The following is a 23,707-nucleotide window of genomic DNA, read 5'->3' as shown; positions in this document are numbered from 1 at the left end:
CAACTTTATACAATCAGGTTTGATAATTTTGTTCTTAGCCTTAGTTTCTGCATCTGTGAAACTGGGATAATACCTACTTCAAAGGGGTCTCGTGATAATTAAGTAGTTAATGTTGGGGTATGTAAGTCCTGAAAACTTATTAGAATGTACACAAAGCCCTCCAGCTGCTGGGGAATCTAGAAACCCTCAGAACCTCAGCTTCCAGACAATTATCTCTTGCGAACTTTTCTAAGTGCTAGCTTGGACTCCCTAGCACAAGTACCCACTCTCCACTTCTGCAGCAAGATCCTAAGAGAGGAGGCACCTACACATTTCCATCCCCAACTCATGTTCTCTCTCTCTCTTTCTTTCAAAGTGAGCCATCCAACCAGGGAGTGCTTGCCAAAGACTTATTTTATTAAGCCTCTGCACAATTCTCAGGCCAGCTCTTTGCACAAGATTTCAGGAAAGACTTATTTTTTCATGATCCCAGTCACTAGATGTGGGCCAGGGTTATAAAAATTCATGTGATAGGGTGAGGGTTCTATCTACCTCTACAGAGCGATGTGGAAAGGGCCACTAACTTCTGCCCAAGGATCCAGTTACTACACTGGGGCCATGAGCCTGCTGAGATTTATGCACAGGCTTAAATTGATACATGTGTATAGTTCAACTAAGAGGATGGTATAGTAGCCTGTATGACCTCTCTATACCTCCCAATAACTTTTTTGGCCAGGGAGACTCCCCAGAGGGCCAGTTAAATTGGGTTTTTGTGTCTCAAAGTAACTGGATATACTAGTGAATCGGTTCTAGAGTCTGATAGTTTTAATCCTGCTTAATTTTGTTCAAAAACCAAAGTAAAACCTAATTCTTTGTTTAAAATAAGGTAATTAGTGCTGTGTATTTTACATTACAGAGCTGGGTATGGTTTCCTTTCCTTTCCTAATGATCCGTATTCTCCTGTGAGATTGAATTGATAACTAACGTGAATAATTAAGAACAATGTTGTTCTTTTTTATGTCACCAATTATGTTAAATTACTGGTTTGGTGTTTTGTTTTAGTAACAACACACAGTTTATTTTTCAAATAGCAAGTAAGATTTCTTTAAAATACATGTATATTTCATTAAATAGATTGAGATTTATAGAAAAGTACATCTACAGTATTTCAAGGTCTCGTATACGCCAGTATTACTGTGCTGTAATCCCTGGGAGAACAGAAATCAGGGCATCTGTTTCTATCGCTAATATATACTAAAACCTATACATTAAGGATCATCTCCAATATTCAACTATGTGCTTCCCTGAACACGCTGAATACTCCAAAGGTTTCCAGTACAATTTTATTCAATCTTTCGTTAATGAGCAGCATATCTTAGTCAGCCAATTATTTTTGGTTGCTTGGATGGTTATGTTAATGCAGTTTTCAGTGGCAAAAAATGTTTAACAGACTTAAGGTTGCTTGGTGGTATGTTGACCCCTTGCAGAACACTGAGCTGAGTAAAACTCAAACTTCCGAAAACCAGGAAATACATTATTCAGGTTGCCCATGCAACCTTAACTCTGCCCTCTTTCAGTAATGCCCTAATATGCGTCATTAACACACCTTTACTCTGCGATTATCACAGTTGCTGAAATGTATAAGCTTTTCATCTCCTTGTCAGGGACCCTCAGCTGAACCCAGACTTGGCTCATTGCCCTCAGCTAATGAAGCTGGCACCTGATTAGCTGAAGACTCCAACAGGCACCTGTAGCAGGCCTGGGACTCTGGCTACTCAATAGTGTTCCAAGTCTACAGCTGTGTTTCTGGTCCTGCTTCCTATTCTTAACTTCCTTCTTGCTCCTAGCCCTCAGTCTGGACCCTCCCCTCTCCATGCCTGCTCCTTGTCCCTGCTTCCGCTCCTGGTTTCCTGCTCCTGGTTGTTCGTCCCTGCTTCTGGTTGCTGCCCATACTCCAGCTGATACTCTGGCTCCAATACCTGACTCCTGGTTTCTGGTACTCAGCTCCAGCTTGCTTCCTGGACTTGATAAGTTGGCTCCTACCTTGGCCGTTAGGCCTGGCTCTGTTTCAACCCTTAAGCCTCCCTTCTGCCCTGACCATTAGGCAAAATGTCACCTGCGCCCTGGTCACTATGATCCTTTTACAATCCATTCACTCTCATCCATAGATTCCATCTACCACTGTTAAAGGACAAAAGGTTTGGGGAAGGTTGTCAATGCCACCTTTCTCTGTTCCTGTGTAACAGAGTGACTTGTCCCCTGTGCTGCTAGAGAGATTGGGGCTAAACTAACCCTGATTACAGGATGAGCCCCACCTCCCCATTCATCTGTGACAGAAGAGGCTCTGAAAGGGGCCTATTCATCTCAATGTGATGTTCTCAATTGACTGAGGACACCCAGTGGAGATTAATACAACCTCAATCAATAGCTCAGAGATTTGTGAACCAGTCCATTTATCACAGGTGTTCCCACCCTCCTCTTGAGTGCTTTAGAGCCTGTAATATGCATGAAGCATGCCTGTTCTCAGCTCCTCATGCAAAGGGACAGGACTTCCCAAGATCTCTGGCTTACACTGGGGACAGGGAGGGCAACTCAGACACTCACAAAAGGGCAAGCTCCCCCCGAGTCTGACTCATTTGAGCCGGGTCCAACCTGTGTAGATAGGCACAGGCCCCCCAGATAGTGGCACACATATTAGAGCATTGAGAGTGGTTCAGACAGCCCCTCAGGGCAAGGTCCCCCCCATATCCCAGCCAAGGCCAATCAGAGGGGGGACCCAGAAGGGCCATTTGGCCTGGGCCTCAAGCTCAAAGGGTGCCTCAAATTTAGACACTTGTTAATTTTTTGGCATTTGATAAGTTTTGCAACTTGTTTTTAGCGCATCCCTATCGGACCAAAATGTGACACACACTCTCAGCTTAGAGGTGCAAATTTAAGCAAATAAGAGATGTGATTTGGTAAAAGATATATTTTTTTTGTTAACTGATATAGATTTTATCATATTAAAAAGTTAAAAATGTTCATAAATATTAATAAAAATATATCGGTTCTGATGGCACAAGATTAGACCGTGATGAACGTGTCCTCTCAGATCAGCTGATTATATAAACAAACCACTACTAGTGGCTGGTGCTGGATCAAGTGCATGTTGAAAGGTAGAGAATTGTTACATTTTAGTGTCTTTATTGTTTTACGTCTAGTTGACTAAGGAATTATTTGTGTGTGGGAATTCCTCATTATTATCTTCATATGGTAGCTAAAAGAGGTGACTGGTTGGTTGGTTGAGCCCTCGCTTGGTAGCTTGGCCATCATCATAGGCTTTCGTAGTGTATAGGCCCAGATTCAAGGTGAACATTTGTGAGGACAATCTTGTAGAGTGAGTTTTGTGAGGGGAAATGTTTGAAATGTTTGGACATTAACCCTGTCTGTATCCGTGTCTGTGCTTACTATATGTAAGTCATCCCTTTGTCTTCAGCTCAGCCAGTTATATTATACCTTGTGTGATTGAGTTTTGATTCAGTGATAAAGATAATAACCTGTTTGTTACATTTTGTGTTCTTAATTAGTATTCCTTCGTTGTAAATCTTTTCAGCATTTGTGTACATGTTTACAGTAGAAGATTTCAAGTGTAGACAAGCTACTTATTTACAGCAGGATATTTCAAGTGTGGATAGGATGGGGCATCAACAGACGTTGGAGGAAGTTGAAAGACCAAATCTCATCACATGAGAGTTCAATGTCACACAAAGAAAACTATGTTGCATGGAAATCAGCCAGTAGGGCAGCATCAGCTGAAAGTTCAGTTGAGAATTTACTCTTGACTGAACTCTCTACAGAAACTAATAACTGGAAAAAACTTCTTGAGCACATCCTGAATGTCATCCTTTTTCTTTCTGAGTGGGGATTGGCTTTCTTTGGTTCCAGTCAATGTATTGGTGATCATGCAAATGGAAAATTTCTAGGCATAGTTGAGCTCCTCAGCAAATATGACCCACTTTATCAGAGCATCTTAAACATGTTCGAGAATTGCAAGAGAGTCAAAAGCGCATGCAAGTCCATTATCTCTCCACACGCATACAAAATGAGTTTATTGAGCTATGTGGGTCATTCGTACAAACAACAATTCTTGATGAAATTCGAAATGGCAAGTATTTTTAATCATGGTTGATGCTACTCTAGATTGTTCTCACAAGGAACAGACTACTATGGTTATTCGATATGTTAAAGTTGTAGACAGCTCAAAATTTTCAGTTGAAGAAAGGTTTATTTTGTTTGATAATTTCATGAGAAAAACTGGAAAAGAAATTGCTGCTTGAATACTAGCAGGTTTTAAGTTAGATTTTCAAGTGTGCATTAGTCAAGTCTATGACAATGGATCTAATATGGCTGGGAAGTACAAAGGTGTACAAGCAGTTCTGCTTGAGCATAATTGAAACTGTATTTTCTCCCGCTGTGGAAACTACACACTAAACCTTGTAGGTGTTTACTATGCTGAATCATGCAAAGAGGCAATTACTTACTTTGGAACTGTTCAGCAAATGTACAATCTCTTCAGTAGCAGTCCACAAAGGTGGGAAATTCTGAAGCAATATCTTGCTGTTTTACTGCATGGGATGTCTAAAACTAGGTGGTCTGCATGGATTGATGGTGTTCAACCAGTTGCGCAGCATTTGAATTCAGTGAGAGAGGTTTTAAATGAGCTTGAATCTCTCAATCTCACTGCACCGGCTTGAACTGAACTTCAGAATGCATTCCAATTTGGACATGTGCTTCTGAATAGACTGATATCATCTTTGTTGATTAAGCTACTTACAATGATCCACCAAATTAATCTGGTAATTGAAGCATGCAATGCTACACTTGATGTTGAGAGGGATAACATTGAAAGTCTTATCAATGACATTCAACAGATTCGTGAACAATGGGATGCGATCCTGACTGAATCCAAATTAGTAGCACAGAATATGGGCATTTCATCTGAGTTCTCCACCAATCGCAACTTACCTACTGAATCCAATGCCGAGCAGCGTTATAGGGTCAGTGTCTTCCCTGTCCTCATTGACTCTATTCAGTCAGGTCTTACATGTTGATTTGAGTCACTGCAACTAATTTGTACCCTTTTGGGGTTTCTTTGACAGTTCAACCGACTGAGTAATGAAGCTCTACTTTCTGCATCTGAACAATTTCAGCAACAGTACAACAAAGAAATCTCAAAAGATCTCAGTGATGAGGTCATCTTCCTCAAATGAATATATTCCACGAACTTTAAATTGGATCACAAACCAAAGGAATTGCTTCAAGAAATACTCGAACTTGGACTCTCTGGCGTGTTTCTTAATATCACAATTGCATTGCATATTTTTGTCAGTTTGCCTGCCTCAGTGGCTTCAGGTGAATGCACCTTCAACATGTTGAAGCAGGTAAAGAGCCATCACCATTCAACTATGGGACAAGAGCATTTGAATGGGCTTGCCATGCTTAATATCAACTGTGACATTGCACTAAAGCTCAATTTAAAGCACATTTCCTCAATAATTAGTACATTTGCACAGAAAACGGCTAGAAAAGCATTTGTTAATAAAAAATATTCAAATTATGTCTCTTTTTTTTGGTGCCTTATTTTGTTTTCATGAGTCATTTTTTATTTTTATTATGGCTGGGGGCCTCAAAAGCTGGAAGTGGCCCAGGCCTCTCTGGACTCTGAGAGGGCCTGATCCCAGCTCATATGACGGGGAGCAAGGAGAGGGGTTCAGAACTCCCTAGAGGAGCAAGAGCTCCCCAGGTCTGGGCATACACCTGGGAAGGGAGAATTTGGAACTAACCAGTGCCTCTGCCCCTATGTCTCTTTTCCCAATGTTCCACCCTCTACTCCCCTAACCCCTGTGTTCCCTCATCTGAGCCCCCAACCTCTATCCTCTCCCCTACACCCATCCCCTTGCTGCAACCCCAAACTCCTGTCCCCCTACTCCCCCACTGCTCTGCCCCCCTAATACTTCTCCCATCCAAGGAAGTATATACATGTCTAGTTTTCCCCCCAAATACTTTGAATTGATTACCCACAAAATAAAATCGCCACCTGTCAGTTATAAATTGTGGTAACCTCCAGCCACTCAGTCCAAAACTCCATTTGTCTTACGTGGGGGGTTGTTATTAATTTATCCTTAGTTGTGTTAATTGAATGGTGAGTTCACAGCCATCAAATCTCAATGAAGTCTGTGACTCATCCAACCATTAATACCTCTCACTTTAACAGTACAAGCAGTCAAAGGAAACTGGGTTTTTCAGGGGCCTGTAACTTGAGAACTCTTTGGTCAAAGGACCCCCAGATTTAGATCACTAATATCACCCCACGCAGCACACCAAATTTCAAAGCAATCCAAGTACCATTTGGATTTTAGAGCACTTACAAAAATCAAGTTTTAAAGCATATAAAATAGCAGGAATGGAAACCCTTTAAACTGTTTACTGTATTGGAATATAAGTACTGCTTTGGATGTGGATCCTCCAAAGATTTAGTAGATGCTGTGCACTACCTTGGGTAAAACTCAATACATGTGGGTCAGATTGGTCTCAATTACATCAATAGTTGGATCTCTAGCTCTGTGCAGAAAAAAATATTAGAAACTTTTTGAAAAATAGCTATTTTTGAGGAGTGCTTTTATCTTTGCAATCCATAGCCCAAATTACCTCAAATTTGGCTCACTAACCCTACCCTGCACTCTCCTAAAGGACACCAAATGTCAAAGAAATCTGACAACGAATGTTGATTTTAAAGGACTTAGAAAGGTTGACCTTTAAACAGAAGTCGTGATGCAACCTTAACTGTAGTGGTGCTGCTGTGCCACTATAACTTATGAGTGGAGTTAAATTAATAATGTTGGACTGCATATTTTATGCTATTACCACTATGATTAAGGAAATTGTTCAAAGTATCAAAATGAATTGCTGCTTGTAACATACCAGTACGGAATGCTAATCTGTAATCGTAGTCAATTATTAAAACATTGCCAAGGACGGTAAACGTTATTAATCACCATTTAAATAGCTGAAATCAGAAATATCCAGCAGTTACTTAGCGGTGATAGCAGGAGCTAGAGTATAAATGTGGTAAATTTTTGTTCTAGTTTAATCTTTTAAAAAATGAAGGCTTTGTGTATTTTAGCTGTTATTGCGGCATGCGTAGCTGGTCCTGCCCATCACTTCCTCCTAAGCAGGTATCAGACACCTTCCTACTGTTTCTAATTGCAATTGGAAAAATGGCTCATTTAATTTTTATCTACGAGGTGGTTTTAATTGTTGTTACTGTTTTTATTATAAAGTAAATCTAAAAATTAAATGGATTTAAATGGAACTAATGGATGCATATTGTATAATGCAGAAGCTGTTCCCCACACACAGGGGGACAAGTATGTGGCTTCTGGAGAGTCAATAATATACTCTCAGCTTCAGAGGAGTTATTGCATCAGGGAGGAGGAAATATCTGTAAAGAAATGGCAGCCTCACTATACAAAGTTTGATGAGGACTAAGCAGCTCCCTATCACTGCCTCTAAGGCTTAGGAAATAAGGTAGAATCAGACTTGGAAATGGGAAGGGAAGGTATATGCCCTGAGTGCACTTCCACTTCTGATTTGGGCCCATCTTTAACACTTAAGTATTTAAATTTTGTCTTCCACTGAAGCATCAGGCCAACAAAGAGCACGGTTTGGGACTAGATGTAGCATTGGTCTTATTCAATATAACAGTTCCCGTTACTTACCCACTTCCTCCCCTTGCATAGCACCCAAATCTTAATATGCATGGTTTTCCTACCATGGCAAAACTCCTGTGAATGGTAATTCAGAGGAAGTAATTGATTTTAATAACACTTTCTTTTTTACATTTCCCTAAAACCCCCAGTTACAGGGCATTAGATGCCTTAAACTATCTGTCTTGGTCCTTAGATGACTCCGATCATTATGGCATCTGAGGACTGAATAGATTCTTAAGCAGTTACATTAAAATTTAATCAAGAATCTTTACTTTTGCAGAACCGTACACTGGAAACCTCAGCAACTGAATCAGAATCCAGCATCAGATAATGACAAGTTCTCATATAGTCAAATTATCTAGACTGACTAGTCTGGAAAATTCAAATATTAAGCTGAATGAATAATATACCTGCAAAATCAGAACTTTGGCTTGTCTTAGCTCGTGTATTTCTAATTCTTTCTGACTTTATTTTTTATCACCCTTATGAACTCATATATAAACTTTAGGCTTTCTGCATTACTCACCCACTCTTTGTCACATCAATGAGTCTTTGGAGTTGGCATTTGGAAATGTTTTATGACAGTGTTCCCAGATACCTAGTTTTTTTTACTCCTTCTTGCCACTAGATGGAAGAAGAAGGTTATCAAAATGATGCTTTACCAACCCAGCTATCTTCATCCAATTCCACTCCTTATATTATTTCTAAAATAAGGAATTCCTCAAAAATTGTATTTGTACAGAACTGTTTTTGACTGCTATATTTCTAAGTTGTGGAATTGTATGTTATATCAACAGAATTACTAAATTATACCATACCATTATTTATTCAATTTCTATCTTTTTTGTGTTCCCTAAAGTAGAAATGTTTTCACTAATAATCATCAGACAAAATCACTGGAGTGTAAAACGAGTGAGGTAAGTGTAAGTTTGTAAAAGTTATAACATACAAATGTTTGTGACATAAGAATGGTTTGAAGAATATCTTATTCTTCAAAAGTTTAATATGAGCTCATGCACGCCTTCCAAAAAGCCTATAATGCCTTAAATATGTTTGATGAATAGAGGTAGTTTTCTTAGGCTTTGCCTGCATTAGCGCTTTTGTCAGCAAAACTTTTGTCAGCCCGAAGTGTAAAAAATATACCTGGACCAACATAAGTTTCACTGACAAAAGTGTGGACATAGCTACTGCTGCTCATTGGGGGTGGTTTAATTATGCCAGCGGGAGAGCTCTCTCCCACTGGCATAGAGCGGCTACACAGGAGACCTTCTAGTCGTGTAGCTGCAGCAGTACAGCTGTGCCACTGTAAGGTCCATAGTGTAGACATAACCTAAAAGGCAAACTCTACAATTTTGTTTATGCCTTTTGCTGCTCCTTTGTGGTATAGAAACATGGCCTTAATCAGATTTTTATCCAGTGGAATGGAAAATCAGGATTTAATATTTACAAAACCAAGCATCGTAAAAAGTCTTTTTCAAATAATGATGACATCTTTTGGCAACTTCAAAGAAGCAATAAAGTGTAGAGCTTTTTATTATTTATTTTCCTCTGTTATTTAATATTGTTAGAAGTTCTGTTTTGTGTCTCTGAAAGACACTGCACAGAATCTCACCCTTGGTATATTTTCAGTTCGAGACAAGCTAAATGTTTTTGAAGTATGCACAACACAATTTTCAATATGCTTTATGTACAACTTTAAAAATACTAATTTAATCTTCCTCATGTCAACTCCATTTCTAAAGTGTATCACACTGTGCTTAATTAAAATATATTTGTAATAACATTATTGAAGCTTGATAATTGCACTGTATTTCTCCTTTCCTTTTCAGTAAGCAATTTTATTTTGCTGTGTACTTGAGAGATGCTTCACCAAAAGTACTGGAAGCTGCTTTACTCCTGATTTTACCCTTAATTATGTTGGTTAGCACTTACTATACCACAGCCAGACCCTTTGTGTTCACTTGCTTGTATGCTGGCATCATGGCATCTTTAATAATATCATCAGGAGAATTCACGGTTCTAGAAACCCAGGCTTGTACTAATAAACTTCTGTGCATTTCATGACTTGTTTTTCCTCTGGTTAAAAGCAAGTCTAACTGCAGCTGATGTAGTGAACAGGATGGTGATATATGAAGCTCCAGGAGGCAATATGTATGGTTGCATTAGGCATGATCATTTCAAAATGATATATTCAGAATTTTTAGTAGCTATAGTAATACACATACACAACATACTCAAATGTACCGTATTCCACAAGAGACTAACAATTTTAAGGTATTTTAGGCTGAATTTTCATAGGAATATAGTATTTGTCCTTGTGGATTATATCATTATTCCATATAGTCTAAGATCCTGCCACTAACATTTCCCAAAACTGCTGGTTCACCTCACCAATTGTGCATGGAAGGATTTCTTTCTGATCCCTGCTGCAGGCAATTAGCTTGCACTTTGACATGAGTAATAGCTGTCAGAAAATTATTCATTCTTTTTAATTTTAGCTACAGTATCCTGCAGCTGTGAATTCCATAGGTTGACTATATGCTGTGCTAAGTAGTATTTTGTTGTTCTATAATATTTTATTATAGGCATTTTAGGTAGTGACACCTAATGTTAAGGTTGCCAAATACTTTTAATTATCAGACCCTGTTCTTAATTATTTATAACTTTCCCAAACTTTAATAGATTGGGCTGAAATATTCCATGTCAGATGTCTGCTTCCAAATGAATTTTTGAAAATTTTGAGTAAAAATAGTGAATATGTTTCTCAGAATAAGGTTAAGGACAAATGCATTTCTTTGCTCATATTAAAAATATTCTTGCAACTGTTTAGTTGAGATGCTATGATGGTTCCATGCTTTGGAGCAGGGACTTGAGATTTGGTAGGGAGTCACCTTGTTTTCAGGGCTGTGCCTTTTGCCTCTGAAAATTTCAGTTTGCACATGATCAGTAGAGCCTTTAGAGTTCGGCAAATGAATTCTCTGAAGATTCCACTTGTACTGAGCTTGGTTTAAGTGACTTGCCCAGCATTATGTAGGAACTCTGTGGCAGAGGCAGGGAGAGAATTCAGGTCCCCAGGGCAGCATTCAGCTGTCTTAATCATGAAACCAATGTTTCTTCTCCTGCAATTTCTCATTTTGTTCAGTACACGCCTTCCAACTTCTGCAACAAGTGAGGCATGGTGCCTACAGACAACAGCCTCATTCATTACACAGCCCTTATTCAGTCACCAAACCCTGTCCATCCTCTGTTCTTAATAAGGTAGGGGCCCTGTGGAAAAAACAGTACTGTTCACCCTCACTATAATGCCCTTCACAATAACGAACCTTGGGCTATAACAAACCCAGTCCCTGGATCCCACCTTGAGCCCAGCTGCTGCAGTGGGAGTTGACAGCTCCTCCAGCCCTGGGGCTGCAGCGGGGGCTGAAAGCTGGAGGAGCTAGCAGCCCCGGAGCTGGAGGACCTGTTGTCCCCCCCATGGGTCTCTTTTGGTGTAACGAACTCCTGGCTATAATGAACAAAGAGCGTGGCTCCTGAGGGGTTCATTATAGCGAGGGTGTACTGTACGTGGTTATTTTAGTAAAGACTATCATAATGCATATTCACAAGTAGTCAAATTAAGATTGCACGCGCAACCTTAATTCAGGCATTTCCCAAATTTTGAGTGCTTGACTTTGCAACCGTAACATTCTTTTAATATAGTTTTTTTAAAATGTAATAATCTATAAATCATATTTGACCTGTACCTCCTTTTTTTGCCCCTTGTGGATCATTTCACTCTCTACTATATATGTTCTTGCCTGAGGAGGCCTGTTGTGGGGTATATATATCACATGGTGACCTGGCAACCAAGAGGTTAATGCAGGTACAGTATAGACCCATTTACACGCGAATCCGCTTAACATGCGGTAGCGCCATGCCTCCCAGTGCTATCTATTTAACACGCGAGACTCATTGACATGCAGTACAGGAACTTGCTATGTAGCACTACAGATTTGCTCACTAAGGGCATGGCTACACTTGCAGTTGTAGAGCACTGGGAGTTAAACCAGCCTTCGGAGACTGCAGCAGGGAAAACGCTGCCGAGTGTTTACGCTCTCAGCTGGAAGCGCACTGGCATGGCCACATTAGCAGCCCTTGCAATACCACAAAGAGCAGTGCATTGTGATAGCTATCCCAGCATGCAAGTGGCTGCAACGTTCTTTTCAAATGTGGGGGGTGGGGTGGATTGTGACAGGGATTGTGTTGTATGCAGAGGGAGAGAGAGTGGGTTTTTGGGGGGCTGAGAGCGTGTCAGCATGCTGTCTTGTAAGTTCAGACAGCAGCAGACCTCACCCCCCCCACACCTCTCTCTCTCATGCAAAGCAAGCAGCATTCCTCAGTAATGGTTCCTTTGTCCCAGAGCAGATAAGCAGCCAGCTGTCAGAAACGGAGCTTTGAAAGGGCATATCTGCATTCCTACAGCATTCCTACAGCGAGTTCAAAACAATGACAAGAGTGGCCATTTGACTTAAGGGGATTATGGGACGTTTCTGGAGGTCAATCAGAGCACAGTAATGCAACACCTCATTCACATTGGCGCCACGGCGGGGGTGCAGCAAACATTATTCCACTTGCTGAGGTGGAGTACCAGCAGCACTGTAGCTGCGGAGTCACAGCGCTCTGCGTGCCTTGCCAGCGTGGACGGGTAGTGAGCTAATGCGCCCGGGGCTCCTTTATTGTGCTTTAACTTGCAAGTGTCAGAACTCACTGACCTAGAAATCGACAGGAAGTGCAGAGCAGAAACGTGTTGTATGTCTTTACCGATATTGGTAAAGGCGTATCATGCATGCTTAGTCATTGTGGAGGAGCAAAATGCGGAAAATGTTGAAATCATTCATCTGCGGCGAATGACAGACTTCATAAGAAAGAAAAAAAATGCGAGCCAGAAAGAACAGAAAATAATGGCGTTTTTTTCTAAGTGAATCATAGACCCTTTTTTTCAGCATGGCCCTCTTAACCCGCAGTCCATTAACACCTGGTCGTGACAGCTTGACTCCCGATATCCGCGCGTCAATAGGTCTGTACTGTGCTGCTAGTCAATGGTGATTGGTAGCCTCACAGCGGCTGGGAAAATAAAAGAGCTGGGAAGTAGAGGGGTGGAGTGGCTGCCAGGGGAGCAAGCAGGCTGGAGAAGGAAACTCGTTCCAGCAAGGTGCTGAGAAGCTGTGCAGAGACAGCACCCGTACAAGGGATGACTGGATCTACAGGCTGGAAAAGCCTATAGAAATGATGCAAGGTAGGAAGTAGTTCAGGGCACGGCAGGAGGAGTTGTTGAGGCCTGATTCTGTCTGTCTGGTTTTAGGGTTCTGTGCTGGAACCCAGTGGAGTGGGCAGGTCTGGGTTCTCTGAGAGACTAGAGAATGCAAAGAATTTCCAGACCCTTGAGCACTCAGATCAGCTGACCATGCCAAGTATAAGGAGAAAACTTGCACATCCCAATGAGACTGAGGCTAACAACCTCCATAGCCCAGTATGGGGCTACCACAGAGACGCAGGCAGGAGGAGCTAGCTGACTGCCCTGCCAAATCGAGTAACCTCTGGTGCAATGCTCTTTCTGGCCAAAGAGGTGCTGTTGCATTGGCACATCAGCTCAGACAGCCAAATGATACATAATACTCCAAAAGAGAGATCATTGTTCAGCCTAGCATCATCATCATTTTTATGCCTTTTTAATGCATCCAATCATCTCATTTGACTTTTTAATTGCTGCTATATCCTGGGCAGACATGATGACTCCTTAGTCTTTTTTTCCCCCTTTAAAGGATCCCATACATTCAGAATCCATCAAAATAAATGGTAACTTTATACTGCTTTTCCCAATACCACAGGATGGTACCCAGCATTTACCCATTTTACATTATTTCTTTTTCCTCTTCTGTAATCTTCTGTAGTTGGAATACAAGATTACAAATACCTGGGACAGCATAAAGGTGATGCATGAGCCAGTGATCATCAGATTTAAGGCAGGTGACCAAGGATTAATAATGGAAGTGAATTCCCTGTTCTTTGATGACCCTTCTGCCCCATCTGGTGAGCCAGGAAAGCCTTTTGATGGACTCTGGGATTACGAAGGTGAGAAATATATATATGCACACACACACATGGTTATGGAGATAGATTTCAGAATGTGGAAAAACACTAACACCTATGTATGTCTGCCTCTGACTGCAAACAGCCTGAAATAGCTCTGAGAGAATTTCTCCCATTAACTCAAAGTAGTATTGACTCTAATGGTAATTTAAATGTCAACATTCTTATTAGCTCACCGGTGATCAAATCATGCAAGAAAAGAGAGGGATGATAATATTATGAAGTTCTGCAAAATTTAATGTCTTATTTTGTTGTCTCAAGTGAACAAAGTTTACCTTGAGTGGCGCTTGAAGAGTATTTATACCTTCCTACTCCTCCCCCACTCCCAGGATTTGACCCTCTCGCAAGTACAATTTTCAAAGAAATGTATTGGGTAACTTTAGACCTCTGGAAGCTTGTTCCATAGTTGGATCTGTTCAGCTGAGAATGCTTTGTCCCCAGCTCTCACTTATTTTGTCTTGAGCTTTGTGATCTGCATTGTCCCAGAAGATCACAGTTGTCATGATGGATCATAAATGGAAATTTGGGAAGGTGGGACTTGGTGCATTAATTGCTTTGAAGATTAGGACTAAAGCTTTAAACTAGCAACTGAAGCTAACTAGGATACAGTAGAGGGATTTGAGAACAGGCCTGCTGTGCTTATTTATGGTGCACTCTATTCTGGAGAAGCAGCCAACTGTATTTTGTACCAGCTGAAGCCTGTACATGGTCTTAAAGTTTGGTTTCAGATACAGTGAATTTCAGAAATCCATCTCCCAGGTGATGAATGTATGGATCACTTTGGGCAGGTGTTCATGTGTGGGGAAAGAATGAAGCTGGAGGTTTAAAAAAAAAAAGGCATTTTTAAATACTGATGCTGCCTGGTCATCCAAACTTAATGAAAAGTCAGTGAGGCTGTGCACCACTTTGGCAAATGGGGACTTTATACTTTCAATGGAAGACTGGGCCAGTGTATCCGATAGTTCTATATAGCAGCGTTTCTCAAACTGGGGTCTGCGAGGGTACTCCAGGGGGTCCCTGGGTCCTGCTGATCAACTCCTCCCTCTCCTTCCCTCAACTCCTCCCCTTCCCTCCCAACGCCTCCTGCACGCTGGGGAACAGTTGTTCAGTGGCATGAAGGAGGCGCTGGGAGGGGGCAGGAGTAGGGACAGAGAGTGCTAGGGGGAGGAATCATGTACAGGGCCACAGGCCCTGCTGATAAACTCCTCCCCCTCCCTCCCAGTGCCTCTGCACACCAGGGAATAGCTGTTGAGTGGCATGCAGGAGGTGCTGGGAGGGTGGGGCAGGAGCGGGGAGGGGGTGGGGAAGAGGAGGGGTAAGGGTAGGGTGGGGGCTTGGAGGAAGGGGTGGAGTGGGAGAGGGGCCTGGGGCTGAGCTGGGGATCTGGGGGTCCCCGAACCATTTTAAATCAAAATGGGAGTCATCAGGTTGCTAAAGTTTGAGATCTGCTGCTATATAGCATTTTGCCTTTCCATTGAGCACCTCTTCAGTCTCACATGGGTTCAGCTTGCACAGCTGCTCTTATTCCAAGAGCTGATTTCTTGTAGGTGTTCTACATTTTAGTAGTGGTGGTGGCTGCATCAGTTGAGGATGAGGTATATTATTGAGTGTCATCAGCATACTGTTGACAGTTGATCCCATGGCCTCTCACTATCTCTCAGGTAGGTATTAAGAATTAGAATAGAATTAATGGAGATATCCCATCTCCTAGAACTGGAAGGGACCTTGAAAGGTCATCGAGTCCAGCCCCCTGCCTTCACTAGCAGTACCAAGTACTGATTTTGCCCCAGATCCCTAAGTGGCCACCTCAAGGATTGAACTCATAACCCTGGGTTTAGTAGGCCAATGCTCAAACCACTGAGCTATTTCTCCCCCCTAAAAAAGAAGCAGGGATAGTATGGATCCCTGTAAGACCTCACAGGTGAGGGCCTTCAGAGAGGGTGAACCATCACCACACTCTGAGCTCTTCTGGAGAGGTACAATTGGAACCACTGTACTGCTGGGCTATCTACACCTTCTGTATCATGTAAGAGTGTTAGCAGTATCTTGTGGTCCAGTTTGTCTACAGTTGCAGAGAGGTACAGCAGTACTAGCCTAGAAATCTTGCCTATGATCATGGCCATAGGAATGCCATCTCTTAGTGTCACCACAGCTGTCTATGTTCTGTGCTGTTGTCTGAAACTGGCTTGTGAGTCATCCAAGGTGTTGGCTTATGTAGCATTGTTGGAGCTTGATTACTACTTTCTCAGTTATTTTGTCTAGGAATGGGAGGTTGAAAATGGGTTGTTAGCTGAGAGGTTTTCAGGGTCAAGTGATGGCTTAAGTTTCAAATAAACTATTAGATTTTTTCAGGAAGTTTGGTAGGTATGCGTCTCTGAAGGAGGCAATGACTATTTCCATTAGTAGTGTGCATAGTTGCTTTTTGCTGGCTTTTACCAGCCAAGGGGGACACCGATCCCTTTCACAGGTTGTGGCTTTAATATATTTCAGGGCTTATTGAGCTTTAGCATGTGTGATAGGGCCAAACTCAGTCAGGAGTGGCAGGGTGGATGTTACAATTTGTTCAGAAGTGAAATTTTCTTTTCCGGTTTTTCCCAATATGTAGTCCATATGTATTTGTATTGATCTTATCAGTGAAGTACACTGACAGCTCTTCAAAAATTTTTGATGCATGAGTCTGATATCTGGGCTAGGCAGTCGAGATTGATTAGCTGGTTTACTCTATGAACTAGTTCCGCTAGGCATCAGTCTGTTGCATTGATTGCACGGGGTAGAAGGCTTATTTTGCCTCCTTATTGCAGTGGTGTAGTCCTGTAAGAGTTGTTTGTGCTGCTGGTGGGTGGCTTCAAAGTGTCTTTTTGTACCATGGGCATTCTAACCTTCTGCCTATGCGCGTCTTCTATAGTGCTTAATCTGTGAATCAAGATGATCTTCCTGGTCAAGTTGGGTGAACGCGTGGCTTTAGACAAAAGGCATCAGTGGTATTTAACATCAAGTGATGGTTCTGTTGTACTAACTCATCAGCACCTTGGCCTCCTGGGCTGAGTTGCAAACCTAGAGAGTTCAGGAATCTTCAGGGGTGGACCAGCATTTAGATGCTCACTATCATGGTGGGAAGGAGGGAAGGCTATGATCTTGCCTAGACGAGGTTATGATTGTATTGTTGATGTCTCCAATATACACTCCTAGGCTGAAGATAGGATCCAACATATGTCCATTTGCATGTGTGGATCTAGAGCCCACCTGGGAGAATCCCATGGTTTCCATGTAGGCCATAAGATTAAGTACTACTGTATCATGTTCATTGTCTATATGGAGGTTAAGGTCACTGAGGACCAGGCATCTGAGGGATTCCAATACCATGCTGGACAGTAGCTCCAGAAGTTCCTCCAGGAAGTTGGCAGGCTTTCAATCTGGAGTTCTGTAAATCACTAGGAGCCCTAGTTTTCTTTTGTCTTTGCCTCACAGATCATAGGGATGCATTCAAATGTTTTTGTTTGGTAGACGGAATGTCCTTTGCACCCGAGGTTGGAAGGGAACAGAACTATCTCAATCTCCTCCTTTTTCTGGTGCACTGTAGGGTGTGCCTCAAAATGATCAGTTGTGTCAAGATATGAAAAATATTGAGTTTGATAAATTAAGAGTCTCTGAGTTAAAATATCATGCTCTGTATGTATGAGAAGAATTGCTAAAATTAATCATATAAAATAAAAAGTTATATTTAGGAGCAACTTGACGACAGATGAATATAAAACATGTTTTGGAATATTAATTTTCTAGACGTCTAAGAAGGTTTGCAGTTAAAATTACTTATATACACATGCTGACTGAAGCTGATTGAAAAAGAAACAATTTCCTGAGAAACTTTCAAATCTGCTATTTTGCAGGGTTTTAAAGGGGCTTTTTTTGGTTTTTTTTGTGAATGTTTCTGTCAGGTTTTTTTAAAATCAAAATTGCATTTGAAATTGAACACTTTCGTTTACTGAAAACTGAATCTTACAAACATTTCTGTTTAACATAAATTACATTTTTAGTTAAGAAAAAAAGTTGATGATGATTTTTGATAATAAAGTTGATTAAAAATATTCCAAAAAGTTTTGAAAAAACGGAACGGAACGTTTTGAAGATGTCAACAATTTGTAAATAAAACTTCATGTTTAAATAAGGCAATTTTTCCTCAAGAAAACTTTTTGGTAAAAAAATGTTGCCCAGCTCTAACAGTAGCATTTTTTCATATTTTGGATTGTTTACCCATTACAAAGTGCAATGCTGCAATGCAGAAACAAAAGAGTGTTTATCAGTCAGGGGAAGTCTGGGTCAGAACAATCAGAATTTTCACTAAAAAGTCAAACCAAACCTTTTAGAATCCTGGTAAACCTTTATTTAAAGGCTTCTTTTGGTGGCAGATCACTTCAGGGGTAAGGCCAAAGCATACCAATCTACCCTATTCCCAATCTGACCAATCTACCCAATACCAAATCTGTCCCCTTCCAAATATATCGGTGTTTAACTACACAGTATGCATGCCTAGACATCCCACCACAGACAGTATTTGTATTTGTCCTGTCGGAAAAATACACTCATATATTCATAATATGATTATCACATTATTGAGGCAGTCTTTCCATCCTCACAACTCTGCAATGCCTGAAACATCTTAAAGACGAATAAAAGAATAATTTAGAGGACATGTGGTTTACCTGTGAAGACTGAGACTATCCCACAGATATAATCACAGGCAGTAGCCTTATGGTATTTACCTTGGTGTTGTCTTGCTGACAGCTTCCCCTTATTTCCTTATTGGTCACTTAAGCCCTCCTAATCAATACTTAGCATTCCACTTGCAGGGGCATATTCCGGATTTATGCAGAGGGGTTTTTTTTTCTTTTCCCAAGTACAAACTTTCTTAATTCTTGGAATTCTTTGTGTGTTTGTTTTGTTTTTACAGTTGTTGAATCCTTTTTTCTGAATAGTGAGACTAAAGACTATCTAGAAGTGGAACTTTGCCCGTAAGTTTTGATTTGTAATACTGATGATGCATTGTTGATGTTTCTCCTCTAAATCCTTGCACTTTGTAACCTTTATGTTCAGAGGTATTGCTGATTTTTTTTTTTTTTTTGTAAGTTGCATACTGTACATTGAACCTGGGGGCATTAGTTTCAGGCATTAACTATTTTTTAATGAAACAGTTTATAGATGGGTGTAACTTATGACAGGGAGAACTGGAGGCCAGAGTGTGAGTGAGGGGAATATGGACGTGCTGCACTTGGAGAGGAACAGTCAGCGGCTGGATGAATATAAGATGACAAGTCAGGCCTTGTGCTGCAGTCAGGGCTTGTGGGGTGGGTAGGGAAAGCTACTTTGAGCAGTTAAAACTTTATTCCAGTTTTATACCCTCCTTGACAACTCTGTTTGAAGTACATTGCTGTCCCGGCTCTTACACATATCTTACTGTGCATATCTTGTGGACCTCAACAACATTCTAGGTTGTAATTTGTTTGCAACCTTGGATCTTGTAAAAGGACTCCCCAGCTGCACTCCCAACATCACTTCTGCTCTTAGTAACACAGATAAAGAACAGAGAAAACTTTACATAGGTGGCAGTTTGGCCATAGTATGAATAAACCTGGAAGGATTTTCCTCCCTACTCCACTGTTTTATGCTGCAGAGGATTCCAGCAGCTTTTTGCCTTAAATTAGGCATACAAAGAATGCTAATTACACAGGAAAAGCTCCAGTCCATAGGTAATGAGAAATTATTGAAAAGGAAATGCAGAAATGTAGTGATATAAAACGGAGTTTAAATATCTTAATGTTTTCCAGAGTTTGGTAGCTAATGCTGGTCTAGAACTCTTTGACAACTTTTTTTTTATTAGAAAATGGCAATTAATTGAAACAAAAACTTTTTTCAGACCATATTGGGTATGTTGAGAGTTTCTCAGGTCCAGGATGGGGGGAGGGGAGAAAGAGAGAGATCCCAAAACAGCCCAATGGTAAGGAAACATATCTAGCCATTAACCACTTGGAGAACCTAGGGCCTCTCTATCTCGGCAAAAAATAAGCCTTGGTTTTGCTCTGCATCAGAATGGAACCAAATGTCAAAACCTCAAAAATTTTCACAAAATGGAATCCTTGTTTTCCAGCCAGTTCTAGTGACAGCTATTTTATCAATTTTTTCTCATCCATGGCCCCAGAGATCTTTGGATTCTCTTGCCCCCATAACCTATAAACCCGAGAGACTAAAGACTCAGAATGTTAGTTCATCCATGAAAGCTCTTGGCTTGTCACTCAAAGTTTATGTTTATTAATTAGAAAAATTGTCTGCTCCATTTGCACTTAACGGAACATATCCTGCATTCCTTCCCATGTATGGAAAACTGCTTCTGAGTCGCAGCAAATGTATAATCACTTATTTTTTAAATTTAAAAAATGTGAAGATTCATAAAAACTATTAAACGTACTGCTCTTGAAATTAGGCATTTATATACACTACTTATTGACGGGTTTATTTAGAACTCTTACTGCTTGTGGCATTGCAGCCAGCTGTAATCTGACTAATTAATTCTGGTCATAAATGTGGGGTTGTTTATTAAAAAAAATTCAGGGATTATGTGCAATATTTAATTGTTTGTAACTAGAAAAAATAATGGTAGTCATCTAGTACTACCTGTTTCTTGGGGGGTGCTGATTATGGTTGTGATGTATCTTAGCACATACCATATTACAAATTAAAATAATGAATAGGGAATGGAGAGATTACCACATTAGAAGTCAGGCAAGAGACTCAGATGTTATCAGAAGTTACCAGATAGATACTTAGGCAGCTCATAAGTGCATCTAGACCCTGAAGATGCTGTGTATCATGGTGATCTATTTATTTTTATTGGCTTTATTTGTAACATATGGAGATTCTTGGTAGAAAATTAACCACTCCACTGCTTACAGACCTAGTTAACATTCAGCAACAAGAGTAGGTTAAGGACCATGTGTTCCTATGTGTTTGTGGAGTTTTGGGATTTTTTTTTTTTTTTTTGCAGGTTCAATTGATCAGAAGTCTTATATTAAAAATTTTAATTGTTCTGAGACATCATATAGATTTAAACCACAAGAGACACTGGCATTAAGCTTTCTTAAAAATGTAGGACAAAAACCAGGGGGATGAAATGGTGAAAGCTAAGAATGTTAATGTGGGGTGGGTTAACCCAATTGCTGCTGCCTCTTCATCATTTTTTTCAAAAGTGAGCATTCTTGAGTTGCATGCACATACACATTTCATCTGTCTTTAAGCATACATTTTTCAATTCATGACTGTGAGATGCTCACTCATGATGAGCAGTACCTTAGTCCTCAAATATTTCCCTTGGAATCGGGGGCTATTGGTGGCACTACGCAGTGTAAGTAGGAGTATGAGAATTTGGACCTTAATGAAAACAATCTACTCTAGATGTCCAGTTCTCAAATTTCAAGTTCCCCTCCTAAGATTGTTAATTCAAAACTCTGTTATTTCCAGAGTACCCGGCTAGAAATATGCCTTGTATGTCATTTTGCTTATTTTAATAATGTATATATTTTTAAAAATCACATAAAATCTTCAGTCCTAATTCTGCAAATTTTGGGCCTGATTCTATGAGTTGCTGAGTACCTTCTTCAGGTTGCCAAGCACCCTCAAATTTCATGGGTTCTCTTGGGTGAATTGAGGGTGCTCAGTGTCTCACAGGTTCAGGGCCCATTATTGTAAATGAAATACTGGAAATATTATATCTCATCCGTAGCGGCACAGCATTTTAAAAAGCATACAATATGCTGCAAGTTGTCACCACATCTGGATCAAGCTGTATTATTAACTGTGGGTCTCTAAGCAACTAACTAGAACATATTAATTAAAATATATATAATTATTGAAAGATCAAGCAATCATACCTTCTTCATGTTTACGGAGAAGGGGGAGTTTGAGTTTGTAAACAAAGGTTTGAGTAAATGGAAGTTATTTATTTAACACTGACATAAATGATAAAGATATATCTCCCTTTATGTGAAATAAGATGTTACATTGATTGTGGGCTGGTAGGATGCTGAAATCTTACTATCTTTGGGGCACTTGTTTATAGAATTCATCACAGATTATGTACAATGTGATGAACATTATTAAAATGAATCCAAGCAGCTGGTCTTTAAATTGATTTTCCTATGTAGTAATTAACTTCTGATGTAGCAAAAAAGTTAGATGATGAAGTTTTGATTTATTCTCTGTGTCTAGACATAACTTAAATTTGGGTACCATTTTAATTTGAACTGATCACTGTTGTAATCTATTCTAATGGGGATAAAATAGACCACTGCCTTTAAAGTGTGTGAATGCATATGCTTGTCACTTCCATTACCAGTGGGAATTAGGATAGATCAGTCAACTTGACTGGAGTCTTCAGGGAACAAGCTTCTGATTAATTGAAGATGAGATTAGATGTTAAATTAAATTCTTCAATATTTTACAAGGGAGGACTCTGAGCTAGTTATAGAATTTGTTTTGTTTTGACATTATAATTGAAATTATCTTTTTTTTCCTCATGTTTGTCTTTGGCTAGGCATGGACAACATCTTGTATTATTGCTCTCTGGAGGAAACTGTTTTGAAGTGAGTAATGTTCCACAGAAACATTTTATGATAAAATGCAAACCAAAAACAGCTTTGTTTTTTTTTTAAGTACTTGTTATAGTGTTTTCCCTTGTATTCAGTTGCTTGTAATATCTCTGCAGAAATAAGATTTCTTTCATCACTAATTTTGCTGTTTTTCCACTTGGCAATATTATTATTTTTGATCTTTGTGTCTTAAGGAGCACAAATGAACAACGGTCTTTTATTTATTACTGTATTTGTGCTCTGATCTCAATGATATCAAAAAAGTTCCAAGGGCAGGGATTTTAGGGCTTGATTCTGCAAGGTACCTCCTGCATGGTGCCATCTCTCCTCAGCTCTCAATATTGTATCTCACAGAAGGGACTCTGCACCTTACAGGGCAGGAATTAGTTTGTGCCGCTGCAGACGACTGGGGCAGTCCGTGTGCCGTTTGGGCGGCACGCGCATTTCCGCCGCGGCGGCAATTCGGCAGCAGCTTCTGTCTTCAGCCGGAAGACAGAAGCAGCTGAATTGCCGCCACTGCGGGCAGCTGAACATAGAAGCTGCTGCTGAGTTGCCGCCGCAGAAACACGCGTGCCACCCGAAAGGCACATGGACTGCCCCTGCCGTGCGGGGCGGCAATTCAGCGTGCTGCTTGGGGGGGCAAAAACACACGGACTGCCACCCCTTGCAGATTGCCGCCCCAAGCACCTGCTTGGAATGCTGGTGCCTGGAGCCGGCCCTGCACAGAATCCATGACTGGCGTGACCTCTGTGACTAAATCGTAGCCTTAATTATTAGTTAATGTGTTTTGTGGACTATCCTTCACTCCCTATCTTTCCAATTCATAATCTTTAAACTACAGCTATTATCTACATAGCAAGTACACCTCTACCCTGATACAACCCTGTCCTCGGGAGCCAAAAAATCTTACTGCGTTATAGGTGAAACTGCGTTATATCGAACTTATTTTGATCCACCGAAGTGCGCAGCTCCGCCCCCCCCCCCCCCCCACCGGAGCACTGCTTTACCGCATTATATCCGAATTCATGTTATATCGGGTCGCGTTATATCGGGGTAGAGGTGTATTGTTAGAGAAGTATTTAATGCCTTTTTAGTTGTCTCCAATGCATTATAGTATTTGGAAAGAAGTAGGAGATCCAACAGCAAATGACCAGCCAGCTTTCCACAGACTACCAGTAAGTGTTCTGTAGCCTACGGATTGGAAACCTCTGGCAT

The 23,707-nt window shown here is 40.6% G+C and overlaps 1 protein-coding gene and 1 long non-coding RNA gene across 3 annotated transcripts in view; both read left to right on the top strand.

The window, feature by feature from the left end:
* The first annotated feature begins 1,580 nt into the window (after window positions 1-1,580).
* Window positions 1,581-5,575, top strand: LOC128838301 (uncharacterized). Its single transcript, XR_008445152.1, has 2 exons — window positions 1,581-5,015; window positions 5,118-5,575. It is a non-coding gene; the product is annotated as an uncharacterized LOC128838301 (long non-coding RNA).
* A 1,482-nt stretch (window positions 5,576-7,057) lies between these two features.
* LOC128838400 (UPF0462 protein C4orf33 homolog) overlaps window positions 7,058-23,707 on the top strand; it is a 34,897-nt gene continuing 18,247 nt past the window's right edge. Inside the window, exons 1-5 of one of the 2 annotated variants that reach the window (XM_054030552.1) lie at window positions 7,058-7,193; window positions 8,590-8,644; window positions 13,658-13,838; window positions 18,805-18,865; window positions 22,438-22,486. In XM_054030552.1, the coding sequence (XP_053886527.1) occupies window positions 7,120-7,193; window positions 8,590-8,644; window positions 13,658-13,838; window positions 18,805-18,865; window positions 22,438-22,486 (420 nt within the window). In that variant the 5' untranslated portion in view covers window positions 7,058-7,119. Of the gene's footprint in view, window positions 7,194-8,586; window positions 8,645-13,657; window positions 13,839-18,804; window positions 18,866-22,437; window positions 22,487-23,707 lie in introns of both variants that reach the window. The other variant, XM_054030551.1, reaches the window with a different exon arrangement.

The sequence above is a fragment of the Malaclemys terrapin genome, chromosome 5 (assembly GCF_027887155.1).
Source record: "Malaclemys terrapin pileata isolate rMalTer1 chromosome 5, rMalTer1.hap1, whole genome shotgun sequence".
In the NCBI taxonomy this organism is placed as follows: Eukaryota; Metazoa; Chordata; order Testudines; family Emydidae; genus Malaclemys; species Malaclemys terrapin.
The sequence above is the reverse complement of the archived record's forward strand: the minus strand, read 5'-3'. Positions and strand labels throughout refer to the sequence as shown.